The following is a 25984-nucleotide window of genomic DNA, read 5'->3' as shown; positions in this document are numbered from 1 at the left end:
TGTTGTTTCTCAGGGTGGGAAACCAGAGCACTGGGGTCAGGGTAGGAGGGAGAAAAACTTTAACTGTATAGCTTTTTGTGTCCTTTTGAAATCTGTGATTATATCTATATTTTTTTCTTTATTTTTTTTTAAAGGATAATTTTACGATTGACTCTGATATGTAGTTAAAATTGGGCCAGTCATTTATCCTTAGTATAAACCATTGCTACTCTAGACAGACAAGACAGACGCACACACACACACACCCCATCTGGGAGCTTGTTAGAAAAGCAAAATTTCAGGTCCCAGACCTAATAAATCAGAATCTGCATTTTAATAAGCTCCCCAGGTGACCCAGAAGGCACTTTCAAGTCTGAGAGATACTGTGTTAGATTAACCACCTAAAGCAGTTTGTTTACTCACCACTTGGCTTGACATGCAATATTCTCACCTCTATTCTTTAAGTAATATTATGTAGTGATGTCACATTCTTGTTGGATATTTACTATTCAAAAATTGAGGGCTCATCCAGAGCACTGTTCAGTCAATGCCAAGTGTCTAATATTCAGTATGGCTCAGAAGTACGGAAGTACAGAAGTACTGAACTTCAGTACTTCTGAAGCTTTCAGAGTAGCATTTTCCAAAGTGTGTACTGAACCAGGAACACATGTTTTACAGGTTACTAATATGTATAAAAGGGTTCTCTGGTCAAATCAGTTTGGGAAACATTGGGTTTTTAAATAAAAGTGAACAGTTTTCTTTATTGCAGGACTGTTCAGAGATTTGACCAAGGAATCCTTTTTTTTTCTAGGACTATCTCTCAGGTCTTTTGGTCGGTGGAACACACTTTGAGAAATGCCTGGTTTAGAGGAAAGAGCACCACTGGCTTTGGAATCCTTGGCAAGTTACCTAACTTCTGTGAATGTTAATTTTCCTAACTTTAGACTGGGGATAATAATACTTGCCTTGGTGGTGGTGTGAAGAATAAATGAAAGGTATATAAAAATATGCAGCTTAAAACTTGATGTCTCATAAGCATTCAGTTGATAGTTGTTAATATTACATAGGTTACTTGCTTCATTTCTTGCATTTATGCTTATAGTTCATTTCACTATTTCTTATTTTTCCTCTCATCTTTGTTAGATGAATATTGAGACCAGAATAAACTTCCCATTTATATAAACTAAATTTTTATTAACTAAAAATCAAATAAAAAGATCTGAAATGTTCATCTTAACAAATCTGACATGTTATGTGGTATGTTGTCAAACTGTTTTATTTTTCATTTTTTCTAGTCAATAAATTGATTGCACAAGAAGGACCTTCCTTTCTGCAAATGCGAATAAAACATTTGTTGAAATCTAACTGCATCCCCCAGGCTACTGCTTTATCAAAACTATGTGCAGAATCTAAAGAAATTTCAAATGTGTCATCTTTTCAGCAAGCGTATATCACATGTTTATGTTCTATGCTGCCTAATGAAGATGCTATTAAGGAGGTGAGTAAATAATTGTCATCATTCAAACTTGGTATTAATTTAATAGATTTATATATATATATATATGTAGCATAGTTTATTTTTTCCCTTTAGAATGAAAACCAAGATGCATTTTTTTCAGGCTACCAAAATGTACGATTTTAATCGTATATTTAACTGCTCAACAGATAGAATGTAATATTTTAGAGTAGATTTGAAAAGTAGATAAGAATATACAGAGGGATGTTTGCTTGTTTGGATGATGATATGCTGTGAAATCTTTAAATGTGAAAGTTGTTTTTTCTTTTTAAAGTAGTGATGTCTCCACATTTGGGGAATGCAGAAGTTGTTTAATTGTGGCATCAAAGTATAAACTAAAGAAAATAGCACTTAATTTTAGCTTAAGTTGCTTTATACATTTAATTTTGTAAGCAGAAAAGTATAGGACTCTAGAGTCCATGACTACAACCTGGACAATTAAGTGGCCAAACTGGATACCATGGAAAATAAGGGTTGAGTCTTTTTTTTTTTTTTTTTTTTTTGAGACAAGGTCTCATTCTATCACCCAGGCAGGAGTGCAGTGGTGCAATTTCGGCTCACTGCAACCTCTGCCTCCCGGGTTCAAGTGATTCTTGTGCCGCAGCCTCCCAAGTAGCTCGGAATACAGGCATGCGCCACCATGCCTGGCTAATTTTTGTACTTTTTAGTAGAGACAGGGTTTCGCCATGTTGGCCAAGCTGGTCTTGAACTCCTGACTTCAGCTGATCCACCTGCTTCAGCTTGTACTACTAAAAGTTCAAAAATTAGCCAGGCATAGTGGTGGGCACCTGTAATCCCAGCCACTTGGGAGGCTAAGGCAGGCAAATCGCTTGAACCCAGGAGGCGGAGGTTGCAGTGCATCGAGATCGTGCCACTGCACTCCAACCTGGGTGACAAGAGCGAGACTCCATCTCAAAAAAAAAAAAAAAAAAACCAAAAAAACATAAAACAGCTATTTTATCTATCAGATTGCATCCTTAAAAAAAAAAAAAAAAAAAAAACCTGAATTATTGTTTTTCTTAAATTTGGAGTTAGACTTTTCTAATGGTTTTTGACATACAGAAAAAAACTAGAGATTTTTAAACTTTATTTCATCATCTACCTTTAATCCTCTTATCTGCCATTCAATTCTGACATATGGATTCTTAACTCTGAACTGAAATTTTTTATTAGATGTAGGAGTCCCAAGGATCTGGTTTTATGCTGTAGTCATTTCTGAAACTTTTTCTTGTGGTATCTTACTCTCCAAATACCATTATCTATCTTTCTACCTTACTCCCTTTAATATACAGACTCCACCAGGATCAATCAAGATCTGTTGATCTTGTCCCCTTTTCATTCTCCCTTATCCCCCGATGTATTCACTTCCCTACTTAGCTCTGCTTTGTCATTGTCAGATCATCGTTATCACTCCCTTACGTGTACTCTCAGGTCCTCTGCTGGTCGGTCTCTCTCTTTTTTTTTTTTTGATAGAGTCTTGCTCTGTTGCCCAAGCTGGAGTGTAGTGGTGCGATCTCGGCTCCTGGGTTCAAGCAATTCTCCTGCCTCAACCTCCCGAATAGCTGGGATTACAGTCGCCCACCACCTCGGGCCTGGCTAATTTTTTCGTATTTTTATAGAGACGGGGTTTCACCATCTTGGCCAGGCTAGTCTCGAACTCCTGACCTCATGATCCACCTGCCTCAGCCTCCCAAAGTCTTGGAATTACAGGTGTGAGCCACTACTCCTGGCCACTGGTCTCTCTCTTAATTGTACTTGTTTGACTACCAGTATCCTGATTATCCCTAAATCTTCACCTACTCTTTATGTGTTTACCTGCACTCATGGGGCCAAACTTACGCGGAGAAAAATCTGCCAGCTAATTTTACTGCAGGCTAGAGTGTGGTGGCACAAACACTGCTCACTGCAGCCTCAAAATCCTGGGCTCAGGTGATCTCCCCACCTCAGCCCCTGGAGTAGCTAGGATCACAGAAACATGCCACCATGCCCGGCTAATTTTTTTTTTTTTTTTTTTTTTTGAGAGACAGGGTCTTGCCATGTTGCCCAGGCTGGTCTCGAACCCCCAGGGTCAAACAATCTGCCCATCTCAGCCTCCCAAAGTGCTGGGATTATGTGTGAGCCACTGTGCCCAGCCTGTATTTCTTTATCCCATTCATTCTCCCACTCTTAGATAGTTGCATAGTTTTTTCTTACTCTTCAAAACTATACTATAACACTTTCTGCCCTGTTTCACTCTCTGTTGCTGAACTTAACTCCCTATTTCTCTGAAAAAAACGAAGCGCTGAGAAGATAAATAAGAGAATTTTCATAATCTCTGTCTCTGAAACATCTATTCATCTACCAGCATCTGTGAATGCTGTAGATGAATCTTCTCTTCTGTTACTAGAGATAAATTATATCTGTTCTCCTAGCTAAGGCCAGCCTCCTTCACTTCTGTATTTCAATTGATGTTGTCTCCCTTAAGGATAATGCTACAGCAGTTCTCCTTTTCTCTATTACATCATCAATTTCCCCATCTCTGTTATAACCACCCCATTGGCATTTATGCTATTATTTATTCTGTCCTTAAAAAAGAGCCCTTCGTAGATCCAGAGGTGGTGGCTCATGCCTGTAATCCCAGCACTTTGGGAGGCCGAGGCAGCACTTTGGGAGGCCGAGGCACAAGAATTGCTTGAGCCCAGGAGGCAGAGACTGCAGTGAGCTGAGATGGCGCCACTGCACTCCAGCCTGGGCAACAGAACAACAGAGCGCGACTCTGTCTTCAAAAAAATAAAATAAAATAAAAATAACGCTGCTTTAAATCCTGTTTCTACTTTTAGCTACTGCCCCATTTCCTTCTGGCTTTTTAAGCATAACTTCCTAACAAATTGTCTTAATTTACTATCGAACATTTTTCTTTCTTTTCTTTTCTTTTCTTTTCTTTTCTTTCTTTCTTTCTTTTTTTTTTTTTTTTTTTTGAGACGGAGTCTTGCTCTGTCACCCAGGCTGGAGTGCAGTGGCACAATCTCAGCTCACTGCAAGCTCCGCCTCCTGGGTTCATGTCTTTCTCCTGCCTCAGGCTCCTGAGTAGCTGGGACTACAGGCACCCGCCACCATGCCCGGCTAATTTTTTTTGTATTTTTAGTAGAGACGGGGTTTCACCGTGTTAGCCAGAATGGTCTCAATCTCTCGACCTCGTGATCCGGCCCGCCTCGGCTTCCCAAGTGCTGGAATTATGGGCGCGAGCCACGGCGCCTGGCCTATTCTTCTTTCAAGACATTCTAATATGACCTTTGCCCCAGCAGTATACCATATCACTAAATCTAATGATGACTTTCAGTTTTCTGTCTACCTCATTGATTACTTCTTCTTAGTTCTACTTTGCTGTCTAATGAGTACATGTTTCAGTACCCAACAACTCTCACTGGGTCTTCTCTTTTTACACTTAACTAGGCTTATTTCTTTCATCTTTGGCTTTAAATACCATGTATGGTCTGAATCCCAAATGTTTTCTCTCCAGCCCTATTCCCTCCTCCAAACTCCAGACCCATATCCAAATGCCTAATTACCATCTCTACTTATAGAGCTAATATCTCAAATTTAACATGTCTATAACTAAGCTCTTGATATTCCTGATATGTGGACTTTGCTTTTATGAGGGTTTTTTTTTTAAGTCCTCACTATGTGTTTGGCACCTAGCTAAATGCTTTATATATTTTGCTACATTTAATCAGCATAGTAGCTCTGAGGTAGCTCCATTTATTGATGAGGAAAGTCAGGCTCAGATTAGGTTGTATGCTTCAAGGTTACAAAGCTAAAGTGGTTAAGCTGGGATTCAAACCTGAGTTTGGTGTACTACCAGTAATATTATATTAAAGACATAGGATAAGGAATGTTATTCTTGTTGGTATTTACCTTAGGGTTTATATGCCAAATGCTGTGTTAGGCGTTGGGGTTCAAAGATGAATGCAGAAGCCTCTGGACTGGCATACTTGGTTTTACTGTTGGCCTCTATATTTTACCTTGAAAATAGCCAGAATAATCTCTCTAAAACTTGTCATACCATGCCACTCCTCTGCACAAAATTATCTAATAGCTTTCCATCTTCCTCAAAATAAATTCAGAATTCTTTATTCTATGTGCCATGGCCCCTGGCTACTTTTGTAACGTTTTCTGACCTTATCTTGTTATCTTAGTGCCCACTGCTCCCCAGCCACCTTGTCTTTGCTGTTGTTTGAACAAGCCAAGCCAAGCATGTTCCTGTCTTCGAGCTTTGTGCTTGCTTTTCCCTCTGACCAGAATTCCCTTCCACAAGATAATTTGAATGACTTACTCCCTTACCTCGTGTCTGCTCTAAATATTCTCTTGTCTGTTCAATATTACCATATCAGAGAGGCCTTCTTCGCTGTCTCATCTAAAATATTACCCTATCCCCCACTCTGCCCTAAGTATCTGCTGTCATTATTATATACTAACCCATTTAAAATGACCCCATCACTGTCTTTCTACCTATTTGTATTTTCTTTGTAGTACACATTACTATTTCTACTAGGCATTATATTTGATTATTTAGTATTTCCTCCCACTAGATTGTAAATTCCGTAAGGACAGGAACATAGGTTGTTTACTGGTATATCCCTGTATTCTAGAAGAATGCTTAGCCATGTAGGCACTCATTACTTACTGAATGAATTAATGAAAAGTATAGCCTCATCCCTTGATCTTTTGTTACTAGGATTTCTAGCTTTATTACCTGAGTTATGACCAGAATGTCAAAGCTAGAACATTCCACTCATGCTTTGTAAGTTTTTAAACTTTGCTTGGAGGTCTTTTTGAATTTTAAAATTATGATTTTATCTTTCTCTCAGCTTTATTTTATTTTGAAATATACTTATGCTATCTGTATATTTATAAAAATGTGAACCAAGATGAAACCAAGTATAGTGTTGTGATTCAGATTTCTGTATGGGTTGATTGCATCATGGATCAGTGCTTGGGTCAGTAGTTATTTCAAATGGCTAAGACCCCCCGCTGTGGCCCAGCTCATATCTCCCCACTGTGAGAATCTTTTATCAGATTTTTTTGTTGAAAAATTTTTTTTGAACGCAGAGTCTCCGTCGCCCAGACTGGAGTGCAGTGGTGTGATCTCGGCTCACTGCAGCCTCCACCTCCCGAGTTCACGCAATTCTCCTGCCTCAACCACCTGAGTAGCTGGGATTACAGACATGTGCCACTACACCTAGCTAATTTTTATATTTTTAGTAGAGACAGGGTTTTGCCACATTGCCCAGGCTGGTCTCCAACTCCTGACCTCAAGCGATCTGCCCACCTCAGCCTCCTGAAGTGCTGGGATTATAGGCATAAGCCACCACGCCCGGCCCGTTGTTGAGATTTAAGATGTACTTATATCTAAGGTACTTCCCAGTGGCCAAAATACTGACTCCAGAAATTCCTGATTCTGTCCTGGCTCCTAGTAGTCTTTGCATTTCTGTCAACTAACTTATTTTTTCAAGTGCTCACAGACTTTATTCTGGGATGGATATTGGGTTAGCAACATTCCATTTGGAAGCACTGTAACCTGGACTTTGAGATTTAGTAGTAGCGTGAATCTGAGAGGATTGTCTAGGCAGGGAAAGTATAGAGAGAGACAGAATGCTAGTCATCTTTGTTTTAGGGAATGACCCTAGACAGGAGCACAGATACGGGATGCTGAGATGAAACAGCCAGTTGGTGGCTATGAAGTGGATAACATGTAGTTTCCTCAAATGGGGATTGAAGCTATGACCTAGGGCCTCATTAACAAATGTTCTAATTTGTTAGACTTTCTGGTGATAAAGAAATCAAAGGATAAAATGCTTTGCATTGCCTGTCTTTTCAAACTTTCCACTTGAACCTTAAATATAACTGCAGAAAACATTTATTGCTCACTTGTCTATTCCAAGCACTGTGCTGTGTGCTTTAAATTTGTTAGTATCTAATCCTTATAAAAATCTATTAATTTAGGCCAGGCATGGTGGTTCATGCCTGTAATCCCAGCACTTTGGGATGCTGAGGAGGGAGGATTGCGTGATGCCAAGAGTTCAAGACCAGCCTGGGCAACATGGTGAAACCCCATCTCTACAAAAAAAAAAAAAAAAAAAAAAAAGCAGAAATTAGCTAGATGTGGTGGCATGTGCCTGTAGTCCCAGCTACTTGGGAGGCTGACGTGGGAGGATTGCTTGAGCTCTGGAGGTGCAGGTTGCAGTGAGCTGAAATTGCACCACTGCACTCCAGCCTGGATGACAGACTAAGACCCTGTCTCAAAAACAAACAAACAAAAAACCTATGAATTTTATAGAAATTAACTGAGGCTCTGAAAGATGATATTACTGGCCCATAGTAGTAAGATGTCCAATAAGTGGTGGGCCCAGGGTTTAAATCCAAGGTGATCTGCCCCTGCTTTGCCTTTATACATATTAATCTGACACTCACACATCTCATATACATGATCCAACTCACTGGCACTGCCAACCTTCTGGTTCTTCCTGGATTCTGGTTTTAAAGTAGACTTGTTGCACAGGCAAGTTTTTATTTCTTTTGTTTACTCAGGGGAAACTTCAGAAAAGATGGGAGGGAACTTTGAAGTTCTGAGGCTTGTGCATGGCTCATTACTGGATTGAATTTACTGAGAAGCATAGGTAGAGTATGTTTTTCACAAGACATCAAGAGAAGTGAGAGCAACAATCAAAATATGTAGGCTTGAATCTTGACATTGTCATTTACTAGCCATACAGCCTTGGCCAGGTAGCTTTATTTTCATTATCTGTAAAGTAGGCAAAACAGTAGTAGCCGTCTCGCAAAATGTCTGGATAGTTTAAATGTGATAATATCTAAAACACTTAACACAGTTCCTGGCATATTTTAGACACTGTACAAATATAGACTCTAGTAGAAGAATTCTTTAAGCCTGGGGTGCAGAACTAGGGAGGAGCAGTTGAAGTTGAGATTGAGCAGAGGTGAAACCTGAATTTGCACAGAGAAACAATGTAGTATACACAGAGATAGTTAGCCTCCCATGACTTCATTTACATTTTTAAAAGCAGTCATATGGGTTGGGCACAGTGCCTCACACCTGTAATCCCAGCACTTTGGGAGGCTGAGGCAGGCGGATCATGAGGTCAGGAGTTCAAGACCAGCCTGGCTAACATGGTGAAACCCCGTCTCTACTAAAGATACAAAAAATTAGTCAGGTGTGGTGGCGTGCACCTGTAATCCCATCTACTCGGGAGGCTGAAGCAAGAGAATCACTTGAACCTGGGAGGCAGAGGTTGCAGCGAGCCAAGATCGCACCATTTGCACTCCAGCTGGGGTGACAGGGCGAGACTCCATCTTAAAAAAGAAAAAAAAAAAGCGATCATAAGGAACCAACTATAAACCTGTATGCTAATTTATTTATTTGCAGTATCAGGTAGTATAAGGAGATAGATTCCTTACCTCTAATAGCAGCTGCAGTATTTTATGTTTGGGAAAGTTCATCAGACTGAGAAAATACTACATTTTGGGTTTGATTCCTCATCCTATAATAATAACTTTCTCAGCCTTTGTTTAATTAAAACCCGTTTTGTTTCTAATGTCGTATTAAGCATCGGCAAATACAGCAAATTGTGTATGGCCCAGTTTGTTTGCCAACAATAGTTACAGGAAGATAAGTACTAAGCTCTATGATACTGCCCTAAATTCGGTAGAAGTGTAAAGATAGAGAATTCTGTGTTTATAGAAAAATTGATCCTTGAGTTGGAGCTTTAAGTAATGGTGGGTTTTGGATGGGTGGAAAGAATGGTTTGGAGATGACTGAGTGGTAGTAAAGGCACAGGTACTAATGAGTACTTTGCAGGGATCCACTACAGAATAAATACCCTGCCTAGAGCAGAGAGTGGTTATTGAAGTCTTGTGAGAAATAAGACCTGTTGGGGTTGGAAAAGAAGGGCTTGGAAACTCCATTGCATTAGTGGTTACGTTTGGTGCAGTAAAAATTAAGAAGGCTTTGAAATTAGGAAGTGACATGACTGAAGTGTTTTAGGAAGACTAGACAGAAATAGTATATATTATGTTTAAGACAAGAGATTGTAGCCAGCAAGAGGAGAAAGGACAGGACTTGCTGACAGGGCAGAAACAGAGGAGGATGTACAGAGATACTTTCAAGAGGCTCATAAGGCTTCTAGCTTGGGAGACTGGAAGAATAGTGGTGTTCTGCTGCTAATTAGAAGAAAGAATGGGTGGAGGGACAAGGGGGAGTCTGGGAAGATGATCAGCTTTGTTTTATACATGATCTTTTCTGGTTTATTAATAACAATGTATGGAAACGGGATTTTTCCTGATTGTGTTGAGTTTGCAGGGAACTGTGTCATTGGAAATATGATTTGATACGGTTCACAACAAGGGGTTGGCACCCACCCAACTACCTGTTTTTATAAATAAGGTTTTACTGGCACGAAGTCACACTTACTCATTTCTTGTCTGTGGCTGCTTTTGTGCTACAGTGGCGGAGGTGAGTAGTTGTAACAGACTCTCTGGCCAGAAAAGCTGAAAATATTTTCTGTCTGCCCTTGTACAAAAAATGTTTGCTAACCTCTGCTCTACAAGAATTAAATTTTTCAGTCTATTTCAGTGGTTTAATATCAGTTGGTCTCTCACGCCTGTAATCCCAGCACTCGAGGAGGTCGAGACGGGCGGATCACAAAGTCAGGAGATCGAGACCATCCTGGCTAACATGGTGAAACCCCGTCTCTACTAAAAAATACAAAAAACTAGCCGGGCGAGGTGGCGGGTGCCTGTAGTCCCAGCTACTCGGGAGGCTGAGGCAGGAGAATGGCAGAAACCCAGGAGGCAGAGCTTGCAGTGAGCTGAGATCCGGCCACTGCACTCCAGCCTGGGTGACAGAGCAAGAGTCCGTCTCAAAAAAAAAAAAAAAAAAAAAAAAAAAAAAATATATATATATATATATATATATACACACACACACACACACACACATATCAGTTGGTCTAACCCTCTGTGTTCTATAAGTGATGAAACTGAAGCCAAGCTGATAATATTTCCAAGGCCCTTCCTGCATTAAGCTTATTAGAGAGGCCAAGCCCAGCTGGAATGCAGGTCACCTGGCTCCTTGGTCAGCCTTCTTTCCACTCTACCACCTATTTCCGTGTGTTAGACACTGATAAACCATAGTCTGATTGGGAACATCTTGGTGATATATCATTCTGTTCATATTTATACATATAGGTGTGATTTAAAACATTTTTATCATGATCTGGATTAATTTGTTAAATATACCAATGCAAAAACATTTAGTACACATGAAGTTATCTTAAAATTATTTTAAAGGAACTCTAGTATCGTATCATCATAACTCGTCAGTCTCTCTCTTTTTTTTTTTTTTTCCTTTTTTTTTTGAGATGAAGTTTCACTCTTGTTGCCCAAGCTGGAGTGCAATGGCGCAATACCAGCTCACTGCAGCCTCCGCCTCCTGGGTTCAAGCGATTCTCCTGCCTCATCCTCCTGAGTAGCTGGGATTACGGGCACGCACCACCACGCCTGGCTAATTTTTTGTATTTTTAGTAGAAATGGGGTTTCACCGTTTCTACTGGTGACCAACTGGTTTCGAACTCCTGACCTCATGTTGTCTGCCTGCCTTGGCCTCCCAAAGTGCTGGGATTACAAGGCATGAGCCACCACGCCCAGCCACTATTCAGTCTCTTATTCTAGTGATACTTTTCTTTTGCAAGTGTCAACAGAATTAAAAATAATCTTTAGTCTGCTTTGGAAAATTACTAGTGACTCACTAGATGTTGATTAATTGGAGTTTAAATTCAGCATATGTTCTAAGGTAGCAGAGTTACGTATTTGCCATCTACTTCACCTGAGTTCAGGAGAAGAGTTAACTTGAGCAACAGCTGGGAATAAAAGTATATTGTATGTTGGCCCCTGTGGGTATCCCAATAGTAGGCATATGTAATAGGAAACCGCTGCTGGGGAAGATTTAGCCAGACACATACAATTAAGATTAATTGACTGGGTCATCTGAAAGCCAAAATTCAGAACCCAATGAGCAAAGAGTGAGTCCTTTCAGAGATCTAGTAGGTCTGGAAGGCAGAAGAATTCCATGGAATCCTGGAGTTTTAGGTTGTGATACTTTATTTATGTTGAATTGAATGAGGTGACTTTGCTATTAACTTTACATATGAAAGGATTTTAATGAATGTTATAGACTTGGCAGTGGCCTGGTGTCCCAAGTTTCCTATATTTTTTCATTACTGAAAGGGGAAATCTTTGCAAAGATTAGGTTTTCCATATAGAAAAGGTAACATTTTAAACATGAAGCACTTCTATTTTAAAGAGCTCAAGAAATCTGTCGGCAGAGTTCTTGTCACAGTTAAGGCAGGGGTCTGTTTCATTCTTAATCCCTGAATAAACTACATCTTCGGTGTCTGACATGGTTGATAGACACAATAGCAGATGGTTGTTTCTTTTCCTGATGGGGAAAGGAAAAGATAAACAGGATCCAGTTTACTCACCAGCCTAACACTGTTGGGAATTGACACAGTCACTAGGTATAAATGATAGAGCAGATAACATTTAAACAGGACCCAGTGAGAATTCAGTTTGGGAGTAGAAGAAAAAGTAAACAGGAGTATAGAAATTCCAGATGTAGTTTAAGTAAGAATCAAGATTAAGGTGAATTGTGAACAAGGAATAATTACGAAAGGTTTAATTAAATTTGAAATTTAAAATATGCCACCTCCACCACCTTTTTTTATGCTAATTGACTGCCTGTTAGACCACTGGTGTTTAATTGCCTGATTATTTTGAAAGTCTTAATACTTTTACTTTATCCTTGTGATCATGCAAGGAATGAGATATACACTCATTACAATAATGACAGAAAGGCTGTGTAAAGAAATTGAGGATTTGCTTGTTTAGATATTTTAGATTTGCTTGTTTAGATATTTTATCTCCTAAAGCACAGTTCTTTTTCATAGGTTTGAAGAGACGTCTTCCCAGAACTTTGTATGCATGTGGATCTCACTTCTGGTCTTACTTTCATGGGTTATGTGTGGGTATTTTGGTTGGTGTATGATTGCACTGGAGGGGTCATTATGAAGAGTCTATCGGACATATCATTGTCAAGAATTTGGCATGACATTTCAGCCTTCTTTCAGATACACACTGTGATAGGGTTTAAATGGAAGCGTTGGTGACCATTTATTTCTTTAAGAAATATGCAAGGTCGATGAGGCATCATAGTACTGGTGTGTAGCATTACTGCAGTTTAAAAGGAGTCTCATGTTTTTAAAACTGGCCAGTATTCTTTTTTTCCCAGATAATGTCTTTGAACCTAACAGATGATGTTCCCAAAGATATCTAGGGTTACTTGAAATGTAAGTTTGCTAACTGTAACTTCCACCTTTCTTCTACTCAAGGATGCAAGTGAGTAAAGTATTATATGAATAAGCTTAAATCTACTTTGATTCCTTTTTGAAAAAATAAAACATTTATCAACTTTGATTTTTAAAATCTGTTGCTAGGAACAAATTGTTTTCAGTATACCTCAGGACTAATTGGGGAAATACTGCATTGAAAACCACTATTCTAGAGAAAAGTAAATGATAAAGTATTAATGGCACTGGCCGGAATACTAGTTTACATTGATAGCCTAAGCAGGAAAATAACTTAGGAACATAAGTATGCTGCCTCTACCTACCGTGTGTTATGCCAGTTAGCTGCCTCTTGTGTTTGTTATTACTGTTGTTTAATTGCCTGATTATTTTGAAACCTTTCTAACTGTATCTAATCTTGCCTTTTCCTGATTTATTTTCTACAGTGGCCAAGGTGATCCTTTTTCTTTTTTAAGTAAAATTAGACTTTTTATTTTGAGGTAATTTTAGATTCGCATGTAATTACAAGAAATAATGCAGAAATGCCTTCCATTTATTCAGTATACATTCATTGGAGGTGTCTGCTAGGCACTGGGGATACAAGAATGAACAAGACAAAAGGGAGAGAAACAACAGACAGTGTTCACACAATGTGAGACTTAGAGGAGAGGTCTGAGCTGGAAATTAAGAGTTCTAAGTTATCACCATTTGAAACCAGAGAGTGAATAAGATTAACTTTTTTAGAATTCTGAAAAATTAAAGGCTTTATAGCAATCTGAGGAAGTTTTACTCAAGAAAAAGAGATAAATCTCATAAGAATATGACCTTTGACCTCAGATGGTAATATGCCTGTCAGGTGACTCCAATTTTTTGCCACACTGTGCATGCTTGTGAAATGACCACAAAGGTGCTCTGATTATTGATTTGGGGGTTTTACAAATAAATTTTAGCAAGTAGGCTAATACACAAATACTGAGTCTGCAAATAGCGAGGACCAACTGTATATTCAAAGAACTAAAGGAAACTTGCCTAAAGAATTAAAGGAGGCCAGGTGAGGTGCCTCATGCCTGTAATCCCAGCACTTTGGGAGGCCAAGGTGGGAGAAACTCTTGAGACCAGCCTGAGCAACATCTATGTGTGCAACATGTAGAGACCCTATCTCTACAAAAAAATTTTTCAAATGAGCTGGGTGTGGTAGTGTGCACCTGTAGTCCCAGCTACTCATGAGACTGAGGTGGGAGGATCACTTGAGCCTGGGAGGTCAAGGCTGCAGTGAGGTGTGATCACTCCATTCTGCACTCCCACCTGGGCAAGAGTGAGCCCCATCTCAAAATAAAATTGAGAAATTCCATTTCTCAAAATGAAATTCTGAAGTCAAAAAGTGCAGCAACTCAAGTTAATTCACTAGAGAAGGTCAGCATCGAATTTGAATTAGCAGAAGAAAGAATCAGCAAACTTGTCCAGTCTGAGAAATGATAGAGCCCAAAATGCATGAAATAGCGACAAAGAGGCAAATAAATGGACAATTCAAATATGAGAGTTGGAGACTTTAATACCCACTCTGAATAATGGGTAGAACAACTAGGCAACAAAGAAATGGAACACTTAAACAACACTATAAACCAAGTGGACTGAGCAGACATCTATAGACTACCCAACAGCAGCTAAATATACATTCTTCTCAAATGCACATGGTCTATTCTCCAGGATAGACCATGTGTTAGCCCATAAAACAAATCTAAATAAATTTTAAAGGATTGAAATATATAAAGTATGTTCTCTAACTACAGTAAAATAAAATTAGAAATGAATAGCAGAAAGAAATTTGGGAAATTCGCAAATAAGTGAAATTTAACTCTACCTTCCCAAATAAGCAATTAATTAAAGAAAAGAAAAAACCAAAACCAAAAACAAGATAAATTAGAAAATGACTTTTTGTTGTATTTTGTTTTGTCATTTTTGAGACAGGGTCTCACTCTGTCCCCCAGACTGGAGTGCAGTGGCACAATCATAGGTCACTGCAGCCTTGAACTCCTGGGCTCACGTGGTCCTCCCAGTTTAGCCTCCCAAAGTATTGGGACTACAGGCATGAGCCACCACGCCCAGCCCAGAAAATACTTTGAGATGAAAGATGAAACACAACATACCAATATTTATGGAGGGAAATTTATATTTGTAAAGTGTTGATTTTAAAAAAGAAATATCTTAAGCCAGTAACCTAACCATTCACCTTAAGAAACTAGAAAAAGAAGAGCAAATTAAACTGAAAGGAAGCAGAAGGAAGGAAATAATAAAGATTAGAGTATAAATAAATGAAATAGAGAATATAAAATCAATAAAGAAAAGTAATAAAGTTAGTTCTTTGAAAAGATTGACAAAATTGATATACTTTCAGTTAGACTGAACAAGAACAAAAAGAATACTCAAATCAGGAATAAAAAAGGAGACACTACCATCAACCTTACAGAAATAAAAAGGATTATAAAGGAATACTCTGAACAACTGTTTGCCAACAAATTACATTACCGGATGAAATGGGCAAATTTCTAGAAAGATAAAACCCACTGAGGCCGGGTGCAGAGACTCAAAGCCTATAATCCTAGCACTTTGGGAGGCCAAGGCAGATGGATCACCTGAGGCCAGGAGTTTGAGACCAGCCTAGCTAATGTGGTAAAACCCCGTCTCTGCTAAAAATACAAAAAACAAATCAGCCGGGCACGGTGGCGTGTACCTGTAGTCCCAGCTACTCGAGAGGCCGAGGCAGGAGAATCGCTTGAACCCGGGAGGCAGAGGTTGCAGTGAGCCGAGATTGTGCCGTTGCACTCCAGCCTGGGCAACAAAATCGAAACTCTGTCTCAAGAAAAAAAAAAACAAACACACACACACACAGAAACTGACTGACAGATAAATAGAAAATCCGAATATACCTATGACTAGTAAAGAGGGTAATTTGAAAATTTCCCACATCCACAGGGTATCACCGAACAGAACATTTACAGAAAAATTAATACCAGTCCTTCACAAAGTATTCCAAAAAACAGAAAAAGAGGGAACACTTCCCGACTTATGCTATGAAGCCAGTATTACTTTGATATTAAAACCAAACAAAGACATTATAAGAAAGAAAACCACAGACCAGGCCAGGCACAGTGGCTCATGCCTGTAGTCCCAGCACTTTGGAAGGCGGAGGCAGGCAGATCACTTGAGGTCAGGAGTTTGAGTCCAGCCTGGACAACATGATGAAATCCTGTCTCTACTAAAAATACAAAAATTAGCCAGGTGTGGTGACACACACCTGTAATCCCAGCTACTCAGGAGGCTGAGACAGGAGAATTGCATGAACCTAGGAGGCAGAGGTTGCAGTGAGCTGAGATCGTGCCAGTGCACTCCAACCTGGGTGACAGAGTGAGACTCTCTCCAAAAAAAGAGAGACAAAATGCCAGAATGTCCACTCATGCCACTTCTGTTCTTACTGATCTCTTTGCCTCTATATTCTCCTCACCCACTCCTGTTTTTCTGGACTGTTGAATACATCTGTAAAAACTCTTACTTGGCCAGGCGCGGTGGCTCAAGCCTGTAATCCCAGCACTTTGGGAGGCCGAGGCGGGCGGATCACAAGGTCAGGAGATCGAGACCATCCTGGCTAACACGGTGAAACCCCGTCTCTACTAAAAAATACAAAAAACTAGCTGGGTGAGGTGGCGGGCGCCTGTAGTCCCAGCTACTCGGGAGGCTGAGGCAGGAGAATGACGGGAACCCGGGAGGCGGAGCTTGCAGTGAGCTGAGATCTGGCCACTGCACTCCAGCCTGGGCGACAGAGCGAGACTCCGTCTCAAAAAAAAAAAAAAAAAAAAAAAAAAACAAAACAAAACAAAACAAAACAAAAAAAAAAACTCTTACTTAAGGCTGGGTCCAGTGACGCATGCCTGTAATCCTAGCTCTTTGGGAGGCTTAGGTTGGGGGAACATTTGAGGCCAGGAGTTCAAGACCAGCCTCGGCAACAATATGAAACTCCATCTCTACAAAAAAATAATAAACTGGGCATGATGGTGTGTGACTGTAGTCCCAGCTACCTTGGAGGCTGAGGCAGGGGAGAGGATCACTGGTACCTAGGAGTTCGAGGCTGCAGTGAGCTGTGATCGCACCACTACACTCCAGCCTGGGCCACAGACTCCACTACACTCTAGCCCTGTCTCTTATAGTAAAAAAAGAAACGGGCCGGGTGCAGTGGCTCACGCCTGTAATCCTAGCACTTTGGAAAGTTGAGGCGAGCAGATTGCCTGAGGTCAGGAGTTCAAGACCAGCCTGGGCAACACGGTGAAACCCCGTCTATACTAAAATACAAAAAATTAGCTGGGCATGGCAGCGTATGCCTGTAGTCTCAGCTACTCAAAAGGCTGAAGCAGGAGAATTGCATGATCTCGGGAGGCGGAGGTTGCACCGAGATTGCACCACTGCACTCCAGCCTGGGCAACAGAGCAAGACTCCATCTCAAAAATAGAAAGAAAGAAAGAGAAAAATACCCAACTCCTACTTAAGTCACAACATAGCATAAGGTAAAAGAAGTAACATATAATCAGCATAGTATCACCTTTCTTTAAAATGTGTACATATTTGCAGTAGTCACATATTAAACCCATGCTGTGTAACATGTATGTAGACATAATACTGGAAAAAAATTCACGTTGTTAATACTGGTTATCATTGAGTTGTAAGATTGAAGATGATTTTTATTCTGTGTTTTCTATTGTAAATATTTTTGTAATTAGCAGAAATCTAGTAAATAGTAATTAATCAAACTACGATTTCATGTGATTTCCTTTGGATATATATACAAGTGAAAACAACAACAAAAATTGGTTTTCCCCATAAAAACCCGTGAGTAAGTTTCGGGTCCTTTAGTATTCTGTTACCATTGGCCTGCATGATAATTTTGTGGAAATCAGCCAAAAGTACCCTCACCCTCTAACACCACCTTCATATGGTTGCCTTTCAAAGGTCTTCCGTCTTCTGAGGGCAAAAGCCTCATTAGGGCTTGACAAGTGGACTGAATTTCAGCTCCCAGTAACTCCCTTGGCTGGTTAGTTTTGTGCCATGCGAAACTGTACAACTCTGTGACATGGCCTTATTCAGTCTGTCTATCCCCCAGTGTGTGATTTAGCTCTATCCTAAGTCTTTCAACTTGTTTAGCCTTTCATTCACGGAGTGTCATCTACGTGACATCACTCATTGCCGTTACATCAGATAACCTTTTCCCTCCTCACATGCCACAGTTACTCTCACATTAATTAGTTTGCTCATTCTGGCTTTTTATTTTTGGGCTACACTCTCCCCTGTCCATCTAGACCCTGCTATCTCCCCAATAATTATTTTCCTTGGAATCTTTGTGGCTTACTTCAGTCAATGTTATTCTTCCTGTCTTCAGTCTTCTGTCCCATTTATTCTTCATGTTATTTATCTTATAGTTATCTTTCATTCTGACAAGTAGTTATTGATGTTCATTCATGGGCCTGGCACTATTGCAGGCACTGAAGATACAGTGGGGAAAGAAACAGACTTCTGCCCTTAAGGAACTTATATTTTAGTGGTAAAATAGATAGTAAGCATACTTGATTATTTGAAACACATGTTCGGTTTGTTTTACCAGCTATAGAATTGTTAGCCCCAGGACTAGAAATTATATTTAAGAACAAAAAATTGTTTTAGTATCTAAGTATAAGATGTTTCCTAGATACTCATTAAAACTCTCAGAAGCTTGTGGATGACCTTCATTTTAATTTACCTTAGCTGTGAAGTATTTTCTTGCATATATTTGTTTTTTAGTATGGTCTTAGCTATTTATTGCAAAAGATTGAGGACAAGTAGTATAATGATATTTTGTTAGCGAGGTGTTATCTCATTTTAATTTACATGAATTTTTTCAGTTATTTATTTACTTTTATTTATCGAATCTTTTTTCCTCTATATTCAAGAAGGTACAGGTATTTGGGGCATAATACTGAGATTCTCTTCAAGTCAAAGGATGTTAACTGAGTGCTTGTTGTGTGAATATCCTAAAACAGGTGCCAAGGGGGATAAAAGTATAAAATAAGGTCTAGTACCTGCTTTCAAGGAATTTAGAGTCTATAAGGAGGAACAGATAACAGATATGGAAAAAAAACTCTGGCTTCAGTTTTTCTCATTTGTAAAAATGATCAGATGTCTCATTTAGTTAAATGAAAGTGGAAAATAAGTCTAGAGTGATATTTATTTCTGTTATTACCTCAGATAAGTGGGCACAAGACAAATGAGCTCTTGAATTGGAAGCTTATACAAAGCCCCCACTGTATACTAATTCCACCTTCACAATAGAAACCTTGATGGAAGCAAAACAGTCAAGTTAATAGATAATGAAAATGTGTATGTGAGATACCAAGCTTCGGAGTTATGAAGCTCTTGATCAGAAATTTCATTATCAAGCATACTGGTGTATTTTTAAATGCCAGGTAAACAGCAATATTAAGAGCTAATTAAAAGAACGTTAATATTTGCTGAAAATGCATAATTGGAGAAAGTTAAAGTTAAGTTTAATCTGAGACATTGGTAGAGAAAGTTAAGCTTTGCTTGTTTAGGCCAGTGCAGGAGCATGTTTACCAACAATCCCTGTGGTAACTTAGAAGGCACGGAGATAATGATAATAGAAAAACAGAAGTACTGGCCAGGCGCGGTGGCTCACGCCTATAATCCCAGCGCTTTGGGAGGCCGAGGCGGGTGGATCATGAGGTCAGGAGATCGAGACCATCCTGGCTAACATGTTGAACTCTGTCTCTACTAAAAATATTAAACAATTAGCCGGGCATGGTGTCGTAATCCCAGCTACTCAGGAGGCTGAGACAGGAGAATCACTTGAACCTGGGAGGCAGAGGTTGCAGTGAGCCGAGGTCACGCCACTGCAGTCCAGCCTGGGCGACAGAACAAGACTCCATCTCAAAAAAGAAGAAGAAAAAAAAAAAGAAAGTAAAACAGAAGTGCTTCTACTCCTAGCAACTCTCAAGACTTGATGCTCCCACAGTATTGCTGGGTTACCCACAACAATACTGAAATATTTTATTTCTGTTTCTTCAATGCCATGCTCACTCTTACTTAGGCCACTGCATGTGTTTTTCTTCTTGTCCTGGAGTATCTTTTGCAGTTCACTCTCCCTTTCCCATGGCTTATTCCTATTCATTCCCACTCATCTTAGGTGCCACTTTACCCGGAAAGTCTTTTTTGGTTCCCAAATTTGGGTTAGATTCTTCTTACCAAAGGTATTTTTAAAATACTATAAACTCTCTCATTGTAGCTATTTAATTCTTAGTAACTGCTTCCTTACTAATAACCCTGACTAGACTGTGATATCCATTAGGGCAAAAATTAGATTGGCTTGCATCTCCAGTACTTCGCACAGTGCAGGTATTTATCAAATGGCACTGCTTTGCTAGGCACATACATTTTGATATGGCTATTTTTCTTCTTACAGGATTTTGTTTACAGGGGATTTGGGATATTATTTATAGAGCTGTGCTCTTGTCCTCGAGTTTATAGTCTAGCTGGAGAGCCAAAGTGAAAGTACATAAAAAAGTAAAATAATAGGGCCAGGGCGTTGGCTCACACCTATAATCCCAACACTTTGAGAGGCTGAGGCAGGAGGGATAACTTGAGGCCAGGAGTTTGAGACCAGCCTGGGCAGCATAGTGAGAGCTCATCTCTACCAAAAAAAAAAAAAAAAAAAAAAAAAAGCTGGGTGGGGTGGTACACACTTGTGGTCACAGCTACTTGAGAAACTGAGGCAGGAGGATATCTTGAGCCCAGGAGAGTGGAGACTTCAGTGAGCCATGACTACCCTAACTGCACTGCAGCCTGAGCAACAGAGTAAGACACTGTCTTAAAACACACACACACACACACACAAAATAATAAAAGGTAAAGGCCAGTATGAGTAGGTTAAATGTTGGCCCAAGGCAGAATAAATATCCCAATTTAAACATTTTCAATTTAAAAATGAACTTTTGACTCATTTTTTATTTGTGAAATAGAAATGATATTGCCTGCCTTGCCAGTCTTATAGATTTGTCAGGTTGACGTATGACAAAAAACAAGATAATACAGTAAAATTTATTTGAAAAAATAAAAAAAGTTCTAGAAATAAGTGCTACAAAGGAGAAATTTGAGTGTTTGACAGCGATCCAAATAACATGACCTCAGAAGTTAGGAAACGATTCTGTAAGAAAATAATATTTGAGCTGAGCTTTAAAAAAAGCCTTTCTGCACCTACCTGAAGATATGACTAAAATTAGAGCCTTAGAACCACCCCCTTGTAACCACATAGCACTCTGGAGGAGTTGAGCTGTTTACCTCATTTGCTCTGATGCAAAAAAAAAAGAATGAGAAAGGGTCTTTTAAAGTCTAGTTTACTTGTTTTATACTCTTTTTCAGTGTAGGAAAGGACCCCAGAAAAATTTGACTGATTTGTCTAGAGGGTTTTTGTTTGTTTTTTTTAAGATTTAAGTCGTGTAAATGAAAAGATGTATTTCTAAAAAGGGTTTTGATGGTCTGAAAAACCCATTAATACACTAGAAATTTTCCTTCTATGAAAAAATGATGTTAATGTAGCATTTGTATTTAAAACAGTTCCTGAACTGGCCTCCTTTAGCCCCACTGACGGTGAGGATAAGCCATATGTTTTACTATCTGTAACCAGAGTGACCCAGCTGTGGTCATAGATACTAGGGGAAGACAGGAACAGGAAAGAAAAAAAAGATAATAATACTTCAGGTAAAAATAACCTGAGATGATTATATATAATTTGAATCATCTATATGGTAGCAATGTTCGTAAGTAATTTTTTTAAAAATGCAAAAATGTTTCTATCTATATTGAGACTGTAGTAGAACTTCCTTATAGTGTCTGTTCCCTTCTTTAATGTTTTCTTATGTGAAATATTCATGCCAGAAGACTCATTCATTAGCAGGAGAAAATTATGTCCCTAATTTTTGCCTCATCAAGAAGTTTCACATTATATAACAAAGTTTACTGAAAAGTCACCATTTTCTTTTTGACTTAGTCATCTCATTTTTGATAGATTGCAAAGGTCGACTGCAAGGAAGTACTAGACATCATTTGTAATCTGGAATCTGAGGGGCAGGATAACACAGCATTTGTTCTTTGTACGACTTACCTTACCCAGCAGCTCCAAACTGCAAGTGTATATTGTTCTTGGTAAGTATATTTAGTTTTACACTCTTTATTTGTTAGCACATAGTATATAGCATTTAGGGTTTATGTAAAATGTTAATTTGTTTCTAATTTAAAACCTAGCATGAACTGTGAATAGCTTCTTGCTTCCACACAAAATCATTTAATTAAAAATATCATTGGTTTAATCTAGTCAAGAAAGGGTAAAATATTCCTCTTGATTATCCCATAAAGGGTTGTCTGTTAACTCCAATATATGTCTTCTATCTTGAAGATAAAATTTTGTCAATATGAAACAAACCTGTATTAGATTGTTTTTCTTTTCATTTTTTTAGTATCTTCTGGGTAGTCCTTCCCATTCTTATTTGGGAACCCACAGATGAAAAGGATCAAATTATCTAGGTTTCTAGGTCAAACTAGCACTAAAAAAGGAATTCATTTGAATAGTAATCTCTTTTGCAACTTTGGAACTATATAGTTGAATTGCATTATTTTGGTTTTAATTCAGTTTATATCTTGTTTGCCTACAGAATACTTAGTTGCTAAAAAGGAAACAGTAAGTGTATCCATGGTTCTTTCATTCTAACTGTATTGAATCTATTTAGGCCAAAGGGACAAACCTGATACACAGGAAACCTCTAAAATGTAAGACTCTCTGTCAGTAAGTATCAGATTAGTGGTATGGATAATGCTATAGGAGATCAGAGAGAGGTGCTCACTGTATACCAGAGTATTAAAGGTGTCAGGGAGGAAGTAATATTTGAGATTTAATTCTAAGAATGGGTTGGATTTGCATTATCTTGATTAGAGGAACTCTGACTATTTCAGAACCTAAGGATGGCTTAAAATTGGAAATGAGCATTTTGTTTATAGGAAAACCTAGTAAAGCCTTTTGTGTACTTCAGCCCTCATTGATCTCCCTCTGGATCATCTGTCTATTTTAATAATTTTATGGTTAATACTGTTGTATGTTACTATATTTCTTTTTGTTTATTATTTTATGTAGAAATTTGTGTGCTGTAATCTCACCCAGTCCTCATAATAATCATTGCACAGGTGAGGCAGTTGGGGGATCATAGGGACCAGAGAAAACTTGTAATTGTCCATGGTCTCAAAGCTAAAGTGGTAGAGCTGAGATTCAATCCCAGGTTTTAAACTTCTAATCTAGTACTTTTCTTCTGTATACGTGTTTTCTTGGCATAGGCCAAAATTCAAATTGTAGTTTTTTGCCACCAAATCCACTATGCCAGAGTTATACCTCCTGTGAGAAAGGAGATAGTGAGATGGGGACTTAAATATAATTTCTTTATAATGAAAAAAGTATCTACCATTATAGCTAGGTTTTCAGTACAAATAATAATTTAAATCGTATATGGAATGTGTTATAGAGTGTGTTTAAAATTTTTCTCCCCTTCTTTAGTCGCCCGCCATTCACTCTTCCAGAGCTGTTAGTGGCTCTAGGATTAATGCTGTTCTTCTATAGCAGGAAGGGATTAATAGAGATATCCCTTTGTGGCCTCCTCAGGAGCTATAATGAGTAAAGGAAAGAAAATCTTAGTCATTTCACACTTTGTTAAAAGTAAGCTTCTTTCAAGCAATTCAAGGAGAAATCACAGCTTTTTTTTGTTTTTGTTTTTGTTTTTGAGACCGAGTCTTGCTCTGTCACCCAGGCTGGAGTGCAGTGGTGTGATCTCGGCTCACTGCAACCTCCGCCTCCCGAGTAGCTGGGATTACAGGTGCAGGCCGCCATGCCCAGCTAATTTTTGTATTTTTGGTAGAGACTGGGTTTCACCATGTTGGTCAGGCTGGTCTCGAACTCCTGACCTCATGATATCTACCCGCCTCAGCCTACCAAAGTGCTAGGGTTATAGGCATGAGCCACCGCACCTAGCCACATCTTTTTTTTTTTTTAACCCTTCCATTGTTTTCGAAAGCTTTTTTTTTGGTAGTGGGATGCTGGAGTTAGAATATTAGAATAACATAAAACGTTGAATTTTGGCCAGGCATGGCTCACACCTGTAATCTCAGCACTTTGGGAGGCCGAGGTCGGTGGGTCACCTGAGGTCAGGAGTTCAAGACCAGCCTGACCAACATGGTGAAACCCCATCTCTACTAAAAATACAAAAATTAGCCATGCATGGTGGCAGGCGTCTGTAATTCCAGCTACTCAGGAGACTGAGGCACCAGAATCGCTTGAACCTGGGAGGTGGAGGTTGCAGTAAGCTGAGGTCATGCCAGCTCAGGAGACAAGAGCAACTCCGTCTCAAAAAAACCACAAAAAACATTGAATTTTACTAAGGAAAATTAATCACAGGAATTCTGTTCAAATGAGATAGATTATTTTGTTATGCTTGAGGTAGTGGGACATAAGGAGTATCTGTTTAAAAAAAAATTTTAAATTAAGTGGTATTTTGGATAAGAGAGATATCAGTATTTTTTAAATGTGGCAATAAAGTTGAAATACAAAGTAATAAAAGTAGTCATGCTTATTTTTAAACACATATGCTAGAATTTATTTCTTGGGAGTATCATTCTTGAGTGTAGTTACCATGAAGATAATATTTGAAATGTAAACTATGTAGCTATCGGCCGGATGCAGTAGCTCACGCCTGTAATCCCAGCAATTTGGGAGGCTAAGGTGGGTGGATCATTTGAGGTCAGGAGTTTGAGACCAGCCTGGCCAACATGGTGAAAATCCATCTCTACTTCAAATACAAAAATGAGCCGGGCATGGTGGCGTGCGCCTGTAATCCCAGCTACCCTGGAGGCTGAGGCAAGAGAATTGCTGGAACTCGGGAGGCAGAGGTTGCAGTGAGCCGAGATCATGCCACTGTACTCCAGCCTGGGCGACAGAGCAAGACTCTGTTTCAAAAAAAAAAAGCCAGATGGTACTGGTGCACACCTATAATCCCAGCTACTCAGGAGGCTGAGGCAGGACAATTGCTTGAGCCTGGGAGGTGGAGGTTGTGGTGAGCCAAGATCACAACACTGCACTCCAGTCTGCACAACACTGCACAACAGTCTGGGTGACACAATGAGACCCTGTCTCAAAAAACAAAACAAAACAAAAACAAAAACCTATGTAACTGTCACTCAGAACATTTTTTATTCTTTTAGAAATTTCCCTCAGAGACATTTACAAACCACAGTAAAAAGTAAAAATGTTTTAAACTTTGCAGCAGTTATTGTTTAACTTACTTATTAATATTGACCCCAAAAGATTTTTGATTGTTGGAGAAAATTAAAGAAGTACTAGAAGAGGCCGGGCTCGGTGGCTCACGCCTGTAATCCCAGCACTTTGGGAGGCCGAGGCGGGCAGATCATGAGGTCAGGAGATCGAGACCATCCTGGCTAACACGGTGAAACCCGTCTCTACTAAAAATACAAAAAATTAACTGGGCGTAGTGGCGGGTGCCTGTAGTCCCAGCACTCGGGAGGCTGAGGCAGGAGAATGGTGTGAACCCTGGAGGCGGAGCTTCCAGTAAGCCGAGATCATGCCACTGCACTCTAGCCTGGGCAACGGAGCAAGACTCCATCTCAAAAAAAAAAAAAAAGAAGTACTAGAGGAGTAAGCTCCCTGTAGATGCCTCTCAGTAGTAATATAATTGGAATAACCATGCATTTGAAAAAGGTGACCATTTTGAGTGAGATGATGTATATATAGAGAGAGGTGTAATTACTGCAGCCCTTTTAAAGTCATAAAGTTGAACTTTGAACCTCCACAGTAAGCTTTCATTGAGTATTTGATAGACTGGCCTTTGCTTTCTGTAATGTGTCTGAGCTTAAATTTTGTGTTACACATTTGTGTTTCTTCAGATGTAGTTACATGTCTGTTCTGCCCCAACTAGACTGATATACCAACCAATATGTTGTTTAATTCACA

The 25984-nt window shown here is 39.3% G+C and overlaps 1 protein-coding gene across 2 annotated transcripts in view; it reads left to right on the top strand.

Moving 5' to 3' along the window:
- RLF (RLF zinc finger) overlaps positions 1–25984 on the top strand; it is a 79952-nt gene that overhangs the window by 38869 nt on the left and 15099 nt on the right. Inside the window, exons 1-3 of one of the 2 annotated variants that reach the window (XM_007979278.3) lie at positions 880–974; positions 1275–1477; positions 21989–22125. In XM_007979278.3, the coding sequence (XP_007977469.1) occupies positions 968–974; positions 1275–1477; positions 21989–22125 (347 nt within the window). In that variant the 5' untranslated portion in view covers positions 880–967. Of the gene's footprint in view, positions 1–879; positions 975–1274; positions 1478–21988; positions 22126–25984 lie in introns of those variants that run through there. The other variant, XM_007979277.3, reaches the window with a different exon arrangement.

The sequence above is a fragment of the Chlorocebus sabaeus genome, chromosome 20, assembly GCF_047675955.1.
Source record: "Chlorocebus sabaeus isolate Y175 chromosome 20, mChlSab1.0.hap1, whole genome shotgun sequence".
Taxonomy (NCBI): domain Eukaryota; kingdom Metazoa; phylum Chordata; class Mammalia; order Primates; family Cercopithecidae; genus Chlorocebus; species Chlorocebus sabaeus.
Note: the sequence above shows the minus strand (reverse complement) of the source record. Positions and strands in the feature narration are given on the sequence as shown.